We start from the raw sequence: 16313 nt of genomic DNA, 5'->3' as shown, positions 1-16313 counted from the left end.
ATTCCACTCTCACAACCCTGAATGAAGTTTCCCCTCATGCTCCTCTTAAACTTTTCGCCTTTTACCCTCAACCCATGACCTCTAGTTGTAGTCCCACCCAACCTCAGTGGAAAAGAAGCATGCTTGTATTTACCCTATCTCTACCCCCTCATAATTGTGTATACCTCTATAAAATCCCCTCAATCTTCTAATATCTTTGTAAATTTTCTCTGCATCCTTTCAACCTTATTTACATCTTTCCTGTAGGTAGGTGACCAAAACTGCACACAATACTCCAAATTAGGCCTCACCAACATCTTATACAACTTCAACACAACATTCCCATCTCCTGTACTCAATACTCTACTTTATGGAGGCCAATGTGCCAAAAGGTTACTTACGCTTCTACCTGTGACACCACTTTCAATGAATTGTGGACCTGTACTCCAAGATTCCTGTTCTACCACACTCCTCAATGCTCTACCATACCCTGGTTGGTCCTACCGAAGTGCAACATCTCACACTTGCCTGCATTAAATTCCACCTGCCATGTTACAACCCATTTTTCCAGCTGATCTAGACAGCTTTTATCACTTTCCACTACACCCCTAATCTTGGTACCATTTGAAAATTTGCTGATCCAGTTGACATCATCATCCAGGGAGTTGACATAGATGACAAACAACAACGGAAACAGCACCGATCCTTGTGGTACTCCACTAGTCACAGGCCTCCAGTCAGAGAGGCAACCATCTAATACCACTTTTTGGCTTCTCCAACAAATCCAATGTCTAATCCCATTTACTAACTCATCTTGAATGCTAAGCAATTGCACCTTCTTGACCAACCTCCCATGCGGGTCCTTGTCAAATGCCTTGCTGAAGTCCATGTAGAAAACATCCACTGCTTTGCCTTCATCCACTTTCCTGGTAACTTCCTCAAAAAAACACCAAGATTGGTTAGTCATGCCCTACCACAACACACAAAGCCATGCTGACTATCCTTAACCAGTCCATATCTATACAAATATCTATCTATCCAGTCCCTTAGAATACCTTCCAATAACTTTCTCACTACTGATGTCAGGCTCACTGGCCTATAATTTCCTAGTTTATTTTTAGAACCTTTCTTAATCAGAACCACATTTGCTGTCCTTCAAACTTCCAATATCTCACCTGTCGCTAAGGATAATATAAATATCTCTGCTAGGGCCCCTGCAATTTCTGTACTTGCCTCCCGCAGGGTCCGAGGAAACATCTTGTCAGACCCTGGGGACTTATCCACTCCAATTTACCCATGGACAGCAAACACCTCCTCCTCTAATCTGTATAGGGTCCATGAAGTTGGTGCTGCTTTGCCTCACTTCTACAGACTCTGTATCCATCTCCGGAGTAAATACAGATGCAAAATAATCATTTAAAACCTCGCCCATCTCTTTTGGCTTAATGCATAGATTACCATTCTGATCTTCCACAGAACCAATTCTGGCCCTTGCAATCCTTTTATTCTTAGCGTATCTGTACAATCCCTTAGGATTCTCCATCACCTCATTTGCTAGGGCAACCTCTTGCCTTCTTTCAGCCCGCCCCCCCCCCCACCCCTCCAATCTTTCTTAAGTGTTCTCCTGCATTTTTTTTTTAAAAAACACATCATAAGCACCTCATTTGTTCCTACCCATCTATACCTGCTGAGCACCTTTTTTCTTAACCAGGGTCTCAATCTCTCTCAAAAACCAATGTTCCCTACACCTGTTATTGTTACTTTTTATCCTGAAAGTCACTAACACTCTCAAAATTTCACTTTTGAAGGCCTCCCACTTACCAAGTACACCTTTGCCAGAAAACAGATTGTCCTAGTCCACACTTGCCAGATCCCTTCTGATACCAATTTTCCAATAAATCGACCTTTCCCCAATTTAGAATCTCAAACCGCAACACCAGACCCCTATTTGCATATTTACTTTGCATCTAGTGATCATAATGCCATTAATTTCAAAGTGTTCCCCAACTTTAACTTCTGTCACCTGCCCTATCTAATTCCCTGATATCAGATCAAGTATCTCACACTCCAGTTCCTAAAATTGAGTCACGACTGTGTCTTGAGTGTGACTCTTCCAACACCCAACCACAGAATAATTGCAACTTAGAAAGGAAACAGCAGGGTATCTTATATTGTGTCATAATTTAAAATTTGATGAAATGGATGGTAGGTTGGTCAAGGTTTTTAGGAAGCAAGGAATTTCTCCACTACAAAACAATGTTAAAGATTAAGCAATGTGTAATGAACATATATTAAATTATTCTAACACAAGAAAAAACAGATCAACACATCCAGTACACAGAATTACAAAATGAAGCAAGCAGTACACAAAATAAATCTGAGAGGCAATGAAATGTCCAATTACTGATACACGTGGATAACAGTCAGAAATGGAGAATCCACAGGAGAGTTGGGAATAAAAAAAAATGCAAAGTCAACATAAAATGTAATGTGAAAGTTGATGAAAATGTTTTGATACGGAAGGCTAGTCCCAGTATGACAAACTGGTACAAAAGGTTCTATTTTGAAATGTAACAAGGAGTAGCTCCTCCCTCTTTACACAGGGCATGTGGGAGTATCTCTACATGGGAGGATGTACTCAATATATGATGCAGCTTCTGTTTAGAACAACAGTTATTAACTAAAATTGATTCAAAGTTTCAGGTTAAACTTTAAATGTTCAGACAAAGTTTCAGATTGTTTCTAATCAACTTAAGAGTGTACCGCTATGCCTGTATTCTTAATTTCCCACACTTATTTACAATGGAGATTTTAGTCTAGGCACAACAGAGCAGTTAGAGTAAAACACTTGAGTTTGTATACAGGAATCTTTTACACTCACAGTAAACAGCGTATATAACTCAAAACTGCAAATCCCAAAATATTAAAGTTTGTTTAACTTTACCTCCAAAAGGGTTTTCTTTGGGCCATTGTAGGACTCTAACATATTCAATACAATGCTCTGGAAGTCTAGGCATTGAAGCAATAGTACACATAGGAAAGTTTATCTGGAAGAACAAGAGGTTGCAATATTATTTTCATTTACTACCATTACCTTGAGAACCCTGTCACCAAAAAAAGGAAAAATCAGGCCATGATCAGTTCAGCCAGCATCTTGAAGAATAGCCTAGGGTTTGGGGATATGACCCGCTCCCATTTTAATTTCTTAGGTTATTAATGTTTTAATTTTAATTTGTTGTTGTTCAGTTGCATCCAATTCTTCATGACCTCATGGACCATAGGGCCTTTCTTCCACACAGATACTGCTGCTGCCCAGGTTGGGACCTGGCTGGGTTTGAACTCAGGACCATCTGCCTTGAAGTCCAGTGCTGATGCCACTACACCACCAGCCAGCCTTTTAAATTTTAATACATACACTAAAACTAGATTTCCCATTAGTTAAAAAATAGATCCAATAATTGCCTAATCTAAAATACAGAGCAGAAAGAAATAAACATAAATCCCTATAAGAGTTCCATATTTTAAAAGCACCAGGGAGGAAAATGCTGAGTATACTGAAATTAAGTACAAAGGTTTACACTCATTACCCAACGAGCACAAATATAGTAACATTAATAGATTTATGAGTTAGGTTATTTTAGTCTTTCTTGGAATAATGTAGATTGATCCAAGGGATATTAATAAATGGTAATAAACTATTCATATTAGTATTGGCAGAACTTGAACTGAAAATTAATTGGTAAAATTGGGAATATGCTTAAATATGAATCTTAACGACAAGGATTTAAATGAGCAAATGCCTTACTAAATTATTAACTTTACCGTCAATGATTGAATTCCAAAGATTGAATCAGTAACAACTTTGTGATGCCAAGTTACCTGAGGAGGGTATAATTCCAATGTACATTCTATACATGCTGTCATTCCTGGAAGTATCACACGTGCATTACCCTTAAATCCTTCAGTCCCACCATCAATCAGTGGAATAATGGAGCTTGGGTCTAGAGTTCCGTCTTCAAAGTTCAGCAGGGATATCTACAAGAAAAAGTATATTTTTAGAATATACAACCACAGAATCACTACAAGGACAGCCAACACTTGTAGCTCTCTTAGCAACCCTAACAAAAAAAATCTAACATTTCCTTTCGTTCATCTATTGTCTTTGTCCAATTACATAGCAATTTTCAAAGTTCTCTGTGCTACAGACCCTAGCCTTTTCCTTACTAGTGATGCCAAACTAATGGGCATGCATTTCCCACTTTTATCCTTCCTTTGTTCTCAAATCGTGAGATAGAACTAATACTTTATAACCCACAAGGCCATTTCAAAACCTAGGGATCTCTGGAAAATCTAGTCCACATCCAAAATCTCTGTAATCACCTCAAACTCAACTTTTTGTTCCCATTATTTTAGAGTGATAGAAAGTTAGAGGACAGAAGCAGGCCAATGCCAAACAATTTAATCTGCCTAGTCACATCAACCTGCACTCAGACCATAGCACTCCATATCCTTCCCAAACATGTTCCTTATCCAAACTTCTCTTGAAGTGTTGAAATTGTCTCCACCATTTGCACTGGTAGCCTGTTCCACACTCTCACCACCCTCTGAGTGAAGTCTCCTCATGGCCCTGTTAAACAATTCATAGAGGACATGGGTTAAGTGTGAAAGGTGTAGTCTCACCCAAACTCAGCAGAAAGAACAAATACAAAATGCTGGAGGAACTCAGCAGGCCATGCAGCATCTATGGAAGAGAGTAATCAGTCAATATTTCAGGCTGAGAACCTTCACTAGGAAACATGGACTGTTTACTCTTTTCCATAGACGCAGCCTAGACTGCAAGGTGCCTCCAACATTTTGTGCTTGTTGCTTGGATTTCCAGCATCAGTAGGTTTTCTCATCTCAGTGGAAAAAGCCTGCTTGCATTTACCCTATCTACCCCCCTCAATTTTGTAAACCTCTATCAAATCTCCCCTCAATCTTCTAACGCTCTAATGAATAAAGTTCTAACCTATTCAATCTTCCCTTATAGTTCAGGTCCTCCAGGCCCAGCAACATCCTTGTAAATTTTCCCTACCTCTTTCAATGTTACTTACATCTGTCCTGCAGTTAGGTGACCAAAACTGCACACAATACTCTAAATTGAACACAACTTCAACACCACTCTTGTACTCAATACTTTGATTTATGAAGGAGAATGTGCCAAAAGCTTTCTTAACATCCAGATCTACCTGTGACACCACTTTCAATTAATTATGGACCTGTACTCCCAGATCCCCAGATCTGTGCAAGACCTACCCTGGTGGTCCTCTCAAAGAGGAAGGATTCAGGTTTGGGTATGCGGACAGTGAGCAAAATATCCCTCTAGTATTTGTGGATCTTGTACTGGAGATGCAGTATCACTTCACCCTGCCACTTTGTTTTTGGTCCATGTTGTCATCATCTCGGTCCCTGACTTGCCTTTATTGGGATCTTCCTCCTTGTTAACCTCCATTCTGGAGTTTAAGTTAAAATGGTGGAGTTATTGCTGATGTATAGTGTTTTGGATTTGGGTGTTTTTTTTAAAATAGGGACTGGGTGCTGTGATGTGGGGGTTGTGCAGTAGCTAATTGAAGGGTTTTGTGAGGAGGGACAGGCCTGGGGGTAGAGTTTGGTAATGGGGGTTGAAGATTCACAGTGAAGGGAGGTGGGGTGGGGTGGCAAACGGCATTGCAGGGCAAACACGAGGAAATCTGCAGATGCTGGAATTTCAAGCAACACACATAAAAGTTGCTGGTGAATGCAGCAGGCCAGGCAGCATCTCTAGGAAGAGGTATAGTCGACGTTTCGGGCCGAGACCCTTTGTCAGGACTAACTGAAAGAAGAGCTAGTAAGAGATTTGAAAGTCAGGAGGAGGGGGAGATCCAAAATGATAGGAGAAGACAGGAGGGAGAGGGATGGAGCCAAGAGCTGGACAGTTGATTGGCAAAAGGGATATGAGAGGATCATGGGACAGGAGGCCTAGGGAGAAAGAAAAGGGGGAGGGAGGGAAACCCAGAGGATGGGCAAGGGGTATAGTGAGAGGGACAGAGGGAGAAAGAGGAGAGAGAAAAAGAACGCTTGTATATAAATAAATAAATACCGGATGGGGTACGAGGGGGAGGTGGGGCATTAGCGGAAGTTTGAGAAGTCAATGTTCATGCCATCAGGTTAGAGGCTACCCAGACGGAATATAAGGTGTTGTTCCTCCAACCTGAGTGTGGCTTCATCTTTACAGTAGAGGAGGCTGTGGATAGACATATCAGAATGGGAATGGAGCGTGGAATTAAAATGTGTGGCCACTGGGAGATCCTGCTTTCTCTGGTGGACAGAGTACAGGTGTTCAGCAAAATGATCTCCGAGTCTGTGCTGGGTCTCGCCAATATACCCCTTGCCAATCCTCTGGGCTCCCCCCACCCCCCTGCCTTTCTTTCTCCCTAGGCCTCCTGTCCCATGATCCTCTCATATCCCTTTTGCCAATCAACTGTCCAGATCTTGGCTCCGTCCCTCCCCCTCCCGTCTTCTCCTATCATTTCAGATCTCACCCTCCCCCTCCCTCTTTCAAATCTCTTACTAGCTCTTCTTTCAGTTAGTCCTGACGAAGGGTCTCGGCCCAAAACGTCGACTGCACCTCTTCCTAGAGATGCTGCCTGGCATGCTGCATTCACCAGCAACTTGCTTGGCATTGCAGGGGGTGGGTTTTGCAGGCCCTTGCAGTGGGGGGCGGAGGGCTGAGGTTTCCAGGGGTGTGTAGGAGGGTTGGAGATGTTAGGTTTAGGGGTAGGGCAAAGGACTGTTACGCCAGCCCTTTTGTGGGGTGTGGTTTGGGTTATTTCGGGTCCATTGGAAGTTAGGGTAAGGGTGAAGGGTAGGGTTGGGGATGTTTGTGGGGTGGCTTGGGTTTATGGGGGAGTGTAGGAGGGTTAGAGGTATTAGGATTAGGGGTATGGCTGGGAGCTGGGGCTGCGGGACCTTGCGGTGGAGGGAGTGGTTGAAAGAGCACCCGGGTTGATGGTGGGGCGGGGTGCAAGAGGGGACGGTGGGGGCCGGTGTTACGTAAACCCTTTTGTGGAGACTGGCTTGGGTTATTTGCGGTGCTGTCTGGTTTAATAGGGGTGCGCGGTCCATTAGAAGTTAGGATTAGGGTGAAGGGTAGGGTTGGAGATGTTTATGGGCTGGCGTGGTTCTGGTGATGTGGGGTGAACGTGGCTCCCTGGTGGGGAGAGGGCTAGGGTTTAATGGGGGCGTGCTGAAGGGTTGGAGGTGTTAGGCTGGGTAGTGGGGCCACGGGGCCTTGCAGTGGTGGGAGGGTCAGGGTCTAGCTGGTCCAGATCCCTCTGCAAGTCTTGATAGCCTTCCTCACTATTTTCAATCTTGGTATCATCCAGATTTGCTGATCAAATTAACCACATTATTATCCACATTGTTGATATAGATGACAACCAACTAGAGGCCCAGCACTGATCCCTGCGGCACTCAAAGGAACCATCTACAACCTCTCTGGTTTCTCCCACAGAGCCAATGTCTAATCCAATTTACTACCTCATCTTGAATGCCAAGCAAATGAACCTTCTTAACCAACCTCCCATGTGGGAGCTTGTCAAAGGCCTTACTAAAGTTCATGTAGACAACATCCACCGCCTTGTCTTCAACTTTCCTGGTAACATCATCAAAAAACTCTAAACTGGTTAGACACAACCTACCACACGCAAACCCATGCTGACCATTTCTAATCAATCCACCTGTCCAAACACTCAGATATCTAGTCTCTTAGAATCCCTTCCAATAACTTTCCCATTACTGATGTCAGGCTCATTGGCTATAATTTTCTGGTTTATTCTTAGAGCCTTTCTTAAACAGCAGAACAAAAGTAGCTATCCTCCAATACCTCACCTGTTGCAAAGGACCATTCAAATATTTTTGCTAGGGCTGCTACAGTTTCTGCGCATCTCCCACAGGGTCTGAGAGAACACCTTGTTCAGCTCTGGGGATTTGTCCACCGTGAAGTGCCTTAAGACAGCAAACACCTCCTCCTTCTTATCCTGTATAAGGTTCATGACCTCATTGCTCCTTTGCCTCATTTCAATAGACTCTGTTCTTCTCTGGACTAAATACAGATGCAAAATATCCATTTAAGATCATCTCTTTTGGCTCCAGACATAGATTACCATTCTAATCTTCCAGAGGAAGAATTTTGTCTCTTACAATCCTTTTGCTCTTAATGTATCTGTAGAAAGCCTTAGGATTCATTTCCCAAGGCAACCTCATGCCTTCTTCTATGTCTTCTGATTTCTTTTAAGTATTCTCATTGCACTTCTTATACTCGACAAGTACCACATTTGTTCCTACCGGCATATGTGTTCTGCACCTCCTTTCTCCTCTTAACCAGGGCCTATCATCTCTCAAAAACCAAGTTTCCCCAAAGCTGTTATCCTTGCCTTTTATTCTGACAGATATATAAAAACTTTGTACCTCACATTTCGCTTTTGAAGGCATCTGACTTATCAAGTACCCCTTTGCCAGAAAACAGCCTGTCCCAATCCACACTTGCCAGATCCTTTGATGCCATTAAAATTGGCCTTTCTCCAATTTAGAATCTCAACCCGCAGACCAGACCCATCTTTCTCCATATTTACTTTGAAACTAGATGGTGTTCACCTATACAAACTTCTGTCATCTGCCCTGTCTCATTCCCTAATAGGAAATCCAGTATCACACACTCTTGTTGGGACCTCTATATATTGATGAAGAAAACTTTCCTGAACACATTTGACAAACTCTATCCCATCTAGTCCTTTTACAGTATGGGTGTCCCAGTCAATGTGGAAAGTTAAAATCATCTATCACATCTTTGTTTTTTTGCAACAGTCTGCAATCTCTCTACAAATTGGTTCTTCTAAATCCCTAGGACCATTGGGTGGTCTATGATACAGCCCCATTAACGTGAGCATACCTTTCTTATTCCTCAGTTCCACCCATAAAGCCTCACTACCACAGTTCTCCAGCCTGTCCTGACTGAGCAGTGGCATGACACTTCCCCTGACTAATATTGCCACACCTCCCCCTTTAAACACTCTCCCCATTGCGTCTAAAACAGAAATCTGAAATACTGAAGTGCCAGTCCTGCCCCTCCTCAAACAAGTCAATAATGGTTACAATGTCATAATTCAATGTGTTGATCCATGCCCCGGGCCCATCTCCATTTCCTACAATACTTCTTGCATTGAAATATAAGCAACTCAATAGTCTTCAATAGCTTCTATGCTACTTTCTTTAAGTTTCCCTTTCTCATTAGATTCTTGGTTCATCATCATTTCTGAGACTTGGGCTTTCTGTTCTGATAGCACACAAACTATTTGGTTGAAATATCTGCTATTTACCATTACATTTCTCATGTTTCTAAGAGGCATGTTTTTTTTTTAAATAACCCTCTTTTAAATGCAAACCAAAGCTGCTTTAATAACTTGATGTTATACCTTCTGATAGCCTGTGCCTGTTTTACATCAATTTAGTTATTCAATGTTGCATTTCCAAAAACCTTCTCAATCCTCATGTTATGTTACCACAAAGAATGATCACCATTATTAAATCAAAAACATTTTTGGACACTTTTCCAGTTCTAATTTCCTCGATGAATTGCATGTTTGTTACAAATAATGAATTATTGATTTAAATTCTTCCCATTTAATTTTTGTCTGCTCAGCTACGTTAATTGCCAAGTTTAACTGGGTTATTTTTGAAGATACAAACCCTTATTAGTGTAGGTAAATCACTCTAAAATACTATTAAATCTATCATATTAATATCAGTGTTCCTTAAAGGATCTTTAACCACAAAATTATTAATTTAGTTTTGTTGCACAATGCAAAATCTTAGTTTGCCTCAAGTTGGTTTCGAAATGTTCTGATTAGTGAACTATCTTGATTGTATTTACAAATTTAATCCTTCAAGCCTAACGTGAACTTCAAATGTCATGCTAACATTCATCCAGTGATTCATGGCTATAAGCACCCTAATTTTATCATATACTCCAAAAACTGTTTATCACTCCTCAATGAGAACATGAACGAATACTACAACCTCATTCTTCAGGATGTGGTGGGCAAATGTCGTTTTTATGCTGTGTGACTATGACACGGTGCAATATTTTTTCAGTTTTTAAAATCAGGGAAACACATTCCTGTTGCTCTCTCTACGACTGTAACCCTCTTCCTTTCTATTATGACCATTTCCTAAAAATCAAATATTCTAAAATACTTAGTGTGCAACTCTGCCCTCTGCTACATCTCTCATGATTATTGAATCAAACCACTTAGACAAACACTTCTCCTTCACGTTGGTTAGATACCTATTTAACACATACAGTGGCATGCAAAAGCCTGGGCACCCCTGGTCAAAATTTCTGTTACTGTGAATGGCTAAGCGAGTAAAAGATGAACTGATTTCCAAAAATCATAATGGTAAAGATGACACATTCCTTTAATATTTTGAGCAAGAAAACTATTTCCATCTTTTACAGTTTCAAAATAACAAAAAAGGAAAAGGGCCTGTAGCAAAAGTTCGGGCACCCTGCATGGCAGTACTTAATAACACCCCTTTTGGCAAGTACCACAGCTTGTAAATGCTTTCTGTAGCTAGCTAAGAGTCTTTCAATTCTTATTTGGGGGATTTTCGCCCATTCTTCCTTGCAAAAGGCTTCTAGTTCTGCGAGATTCTTGGGCTGTCTTGCATGCACTGCTCTTGAGGTCTATCCACAGATTCTTGATAATGTTTAGGTCAGGGGACTGTGAGGACCATGGCAAAATCTTCAGCTTGCGCCTAGAGATAGTCCATTGTGGATTTTGAGGTGTGTTTAGGATCATTATCCTGTTGTAGAAGCCATCCTCTTTTCATCTTCAGCTTTTTAAAAATTATTTATTTATTTATTTTTATACAGACAATGTGATGTTTGCTTCCAGAATTTGCTGGTATTTAATTGAATTCATTCTTCCCTCTACCAGTAAGTGTTCCCCGTGCCACTGGCTGCAACACAAGCCCAAAGCATGATCAATCCACCCCCACACTTAACAGTTGGAGAGGGATTCTTTTCATAAAATTCTGCACCCTTTTTTCTCCAAACATACCTTTGCTCATTGCGGCCAAAAAGTTCTATTCAAAAAATTCAAAGGATCATCTAAAACAAGCCTGATGCATCTTGGAAACAAGTCCTGTGGACTGATGAAGTTAAAATAGAACTCTCAAACAAGAATTGAAAGACCCTTAGCTGGCTACAAAAAGCATTTACAAGCTGTGATACTTGCCAAAGGGGGTGTTACTAAGTACTGGCCATGCAGAGTGCCCAAACCTTTGCTTTGGGCCCTTTTCCTTTTTTGTTATTTTGAAACTGTAAAAGATGGAAATAAAAAAGTTTTCTCGCTTAAAATATTGAAGAAATGTGTCATCTTCAACTTTATGGCTTTTGGAAATCAGTTCATCTTTTACTCACTTAGGTATTCACAGTAACAGAAATTTTGACCAGGGGTGCCCAAACTTTTGCTTGCCACTGTAAATGCTTGATATGCCAATCTCAGTTGAGCCTGTTCTTTCAGCTCTGTAATAGTGTCAGGGGGGGGAAAAAAAAATAAAACCTCAACCACATTTGTAGCCTGAATAACAATTCGAGATTACTCAGAGAGTGCATATTTTAATACCATTCAAATTGTGACCATCACAAATTTCTATACCCAAATCACTTGCTGTTTCTCAACCTTCATCTAAACTTCTGACCACAGTGTATCCAAAATATATGCAATAATGCCAAGCTAAGTAATGCCAATCAGAGTCAATGCAACAGACGGGATAGTTGAAATGATATATTGCCCTCAGCAGAGCTCAAAAAATAAGTAAACACAGTATCAGTCTAGATGGTTGAGGGATGAGAAAGTTCTTATCAATTCACTCAATGAATGGTAAGGGCCTGGAACTCTGCTCCGTGGAGAGTGCTGATGCTTTTTTGCTGGTGGGATTCTTGGGGGGGGGGGGTCTTTGCTTTGCTGCTGCTTGTGTGTGGAAGGGGGGGAGCTGGGGGGGGGGTTTGGGGTTCTAACATTTTAACTGTCAATCATTCATTGGGGCACTACTGTTTTCATGGATGTTTGCAAAGAAAAATTTCAGGATGTATACATTTCTCTGACATTAAATGTACCTTTTGAAACCTGTTAAAAGGAAGGCAGAAATCCCCACATTTAAGTACCACTTGTATAAGAAACTACATAGCCGCTCAATGTCCAGGGATCCAGATGAAGATACCAAATGGCTTCTTCTGTTTGATTCTACCACAGGCATAAAATTAGATAAAAGTATCCCAGTTATGCTTGCAGTGAGGCATGGAAACAGCAAAACTAGTTTCATATATTACAACCACCAAGATGCTGTTTTGGATAAAAGACCATTCTGAAAAGTTCAAGATTGTTTAACGTTGTTTCCAGTACAAACTATTACTCCGGATCCAATGCAACACACAAAAAAAAACAATAATAAAAAAAATGCAATAAATATAAATATGCAAGATAGCTTATATACAGATTATATGTCCCTAAGGTGACACAAGGCACAGGAGTGTCTGTACATAAGGTGACCGGCAGAGAATGATAAAGTAGTGGTGGTTAGGGATTTGGAAGGGTGGGTAGGTGGTGGAGGTGTTGATCAGCCTTACTTCTTGGGGAATGTAACTGTTTGAGACTGGTAGTCCTGGTGTGGATGCTACGTAGCTCCTCCCTGATGGGAGTGGGACAACCAGATCGTGAGGATGGGTGGGATCCTTCATGTTATTGGCTTTTTTTTTGGCACCTTTCTATAAATACATCCTCAGTGGTGGCTAGGATGAGACCAGTGATGTGTTGGGGAGTTTTGACTACTCATTGTAAAGCCTTCCTGTCTGCTGTAGTGCAGTTTCTGTGCGCCAGCAGAATGACTTGAGTATAAAGGTACATTGTGTCAGGGCCAGGTACATGACAGATGTTATGTTTTCAGTCATAGACCAGTTCTGTTGGTAAGCATGTTACTGAGTGTTCAATGTGGCAGGAATGGAACTTCTGATATGTCCCATTACCAGCTGCTCAAAGCACTTCATGATGATTTGCATCAATGCCACTGGGCGGTATTCATTTAGTTCAAAATGGTGGCTGATTTGAAGCGTGTGAGGAAAGCAGCTCGGATGAGTTATGTGCTGAAGATGAACATTTCTACATGGTTACTGCCTTTGGTGCCAATGTTCCTTGTAATTTCTTTTTAAATGGATTATGTGTTGATAATGTCTCTTATGTCACCTAAAATCCTTTTTTTAAAAAAAAAATTGCTGCCATGGAGCCATTCCAGAATTGCTACTAGCTATTAAATATCCTTAGTATTATACATACCAACATTCCATTGATCCATCGCCGTGCAATGATAGAATCTAATCCACTAATAATAATGTGAAATTCTGAAACAAAAATATTCAATACTGACAGTTCTGTTTCAGCCAAAGAGATGCCCTTATTTCCCCAACTTTGATACTCACTTCGATATTCTAACTTCATAATTAAAGTATTATGTATGGGTCAATGATCTCTCAAATATTGTATCATAATATTCAATCTGAGTCCAAAGACAGTCTTTAGATTGGAAAACATTAATCATTTTGTACACAAAATCCCAACACGAATCAAATTAATCCTTTTTTTGTCAGTATTTTCATTTGAAAAAGCTGGAAGAACTAAGGAAAACTATCTCTGCAAATAGTATAGAACATAGAATAGTACAGCACAGTACAGGCCCTTCGGCCCACAATGTTGTGCTGACCCTCAAACCCTGCCTCCCATATAACTCCCCACCTTAAATTCCTCCATATACCTGTCTAGTAGTCTCTTAAACTTCACTAGTGTATCTGCCTCCACCACTGACTCAGGCAGTGCATTCCATGCACCAACCACTCTCTGAGTAAAAAACCTTCCTCTAATATCCCCCTTGAACTTCCCACCCCTTACCTTAAAGCCATGTCCTCTTGTATTGAGCAGTGGTGCCCTGGGGAAGAGGCGCTGGCTATCCACTATCTATTCCTCTTAGAGCTTTGAAAAACAAAATTCCAACTTAAGTGCTCTATTTAAATTGTTGAAGAAGCCTCATCCAACAATGCAGACATGGAGCCATGATGAAAAGTGAGAAATAACTATAGTTCTCTGAGTTCCTTCATGTCCTCCAATCTCTATTAAAAGACCCTCAACAGAAAATTACTGAGAAGAATTCTATTCTTATTCCATTCCCCAAATAACATGTTTGAGTACAAGTAGAAAGTGGACAGTAGGGAGATTTGTTCTATCCACCTACAAGACAGTATTTCAAAATACTTATTCACTACATTTCATATAATTGACACTTTCCTCCACATTCATTGTACAGGCCTCAAGGTTACAAATACCCTACTTATGAACAGCCCACATATGTACAAGAGTTTGAGAAAGTGATAGGACGGACTTGCTGGCTGCCTCAGGAATGAAGGAATCTTTTACTGGTTGGGCCATTTCCACAAATGGGGATTAGTTAGTACTAAGAACACTGATCAAACTCACTCACTAAGCCAGTGAAGCAGCTGGTGGCAGCACACTCTCCCGTCATAGCTGTTGCTGAAATTCTCTCACACAATGTTCTTTATTTTCAACATATGAAGAGCTCAGGATATGATCAGTTCTTAGGAATGAAACCCAATCATAGCCTGGGGTCTGCCTGTACCTTCAACTAAAACCATTCATCTACAACTCATTAATGCCATTCATGCTTCTTTCTTAAATAATGCATCAATAAACTGTTCGAGAGGCTGTTACATGGCATATTCCCAGGTGAAGAACTATGTGTTCAGGGATGCACTGAGGATCGGTGCAGCCACTGCAAAGTCTCTGGGGTCCGGCTGCCACTGGACTCTGGATTGGGACCAGCGTAACAGCCTCTCCTCTCCATTCCTTCTACCAATTACTTTAATTCCCTGACCAATGCTAGGAGAAACCATTCCTTCCCATTTACTCCATGCAGGTACAACTAAGAGTTATGCTCCTCAATTTTATCCACCCAGCCTGTCCCATTTCATAGAATCTCACCTCGTCTTATTCACTCTTCCCTTGTAGCTACAATTTTCAATCCCAGCAACATGCTCTTTACCTCCTTTGTAATCACACCACTACATTTATGAAGTGTAATACTCAAGTTGTGCTGCAACTAACATTGTATAAAGTTCAAACAGCTCTTTAGCTCTATATCAGCTAAGAAAAACAATTGATGTGCCTTTTTAAAAAAAAAACACCTTATTGATATGTTTGAGTTCCTTTAGGAATCTGCACAGCACAAGGTGGGTGTTCCTCCACACCCACTCAATATCCTTCAATTTATGCTGCACATCTCAAATAGATTCCTTATACGTGACTCAATTATGCTTGGATTTCTCACTTTGTACGCCCTCTAGTGCCAGGCCACTTTGAAGGCAGTATCAAGGAGGGTCAATTAACTTAGACAGGACCTTCCTTTAGGAAATTCATGCTGTCTATTATTAAATTAAGTTTTTACCATTTCTTGGTATTATTTTCAACAATATATTCAACACTGAAATTAAACTGACTAGTAATTACTTCTCCCTTTTTGAACAATAGTGTTAGCTGTCCTCAAATTCCCCAGCACCATTCCTATGTTAATATTTAGAGCTTCCACAATTTTCATCCAAATATGCTGTTCATCAATAAATACTCAATTCACATCTGCTCCAAATAACTTATTCAGCTGCAAAGCAGCATTGTTCCTAGACTGAGTGCTCTACATTCCTCATCTAATCCTCCTGTGACTTATGAACACAACAACATTCTTCATCAGTAGCAGCCATCACTACAAATCAATCACCCAACCCTTTATAGTTAATTACTTCTATCATTCATACACAAAAGTGGAAAACAATCACTTGAGTGTAACACCCCAAAGCAATTCATGTCAATGTTATTTATCGAGGAAAAAATAATTCTATCAAAACCACAAAGTCTGATTTTTGATTAGTAATTTCAACAGGGTTAGACTCTAAGATTTTCAGTTTTGTTCAGAAGTTGGAAACTTCCCATCAGCTGAATAAAAAGCCACGTTCTAGCAAGAGGCATTACTTACGCCTGTAAAATGTTTCATTGAAGTCTTGTATCCTTTTAAAATGGCTGAGAATAAAGGTAAGAAAAGTTGCAACTCAAATGTTTTTATTCATATTATTTACTACATTACTGACTTAGGTTCCCAATTTCATGATAGATTTGTATGAATTGCAATGTCTAGCAAAA

The 16313-nt window shown here is 40.6% G+C and overlaps 1 protein-coding gene across 3 annotated transcripts in view; it reads right to left on the bottom strand.

The window, feature by feature from the left end:
• The window catches only part of uba3 (ubiquitin-like modifier activating enzyme 3), a 37929-nt gene that overhangs the window by 9986 nt on the left and 11630 nt on the right, over nucleotides 1-16313 (bottom strand). For all 3 annotated transcript variants that reach the window (XM_063067937.1, XM_063067939.1, XM_063067938.1), the window contains 4 exons: nucleotides 16150-16193; nucleotides 13392-13456; nucleotides 3859-4014; nucleotides 2924-3026 (listed from right to left, as the gene is read on the bottom strand). In XM_063067937.1, coding sequence (XP_062924007.1) covers nucleotides 2924-3026; nucleotides 3859-4014; nucleotides 13392-13456; nucleotides 16150-16193 — 368 coding nt within the window. The remainder of the gene's footprint in view (nucleotides 1-2923; nucleotides 3027-3858; nucleotides 4015-13391; nucleotides 13457-16149; nucleotides 16194-16313) is intronic.

Source organism: Mobula hypostoma, chromosome 15, assembly GCF_963921235.1.
Source record: "Mobula hypostoma chromosome 15, sMobHyp1.1, whole genome shotgun sequence".
Lineage (NCBI taxonomy): Eukaryota > Metazoa > Chordata > Chondrichthyes > Myliobatiformes > Myliobatidae > Mobula > Mobula hypostoma.
Note: the sequence above shows the minus strand (reverse complement) of the source record. Positions and strands in the feature narration are given on the sequence as shown.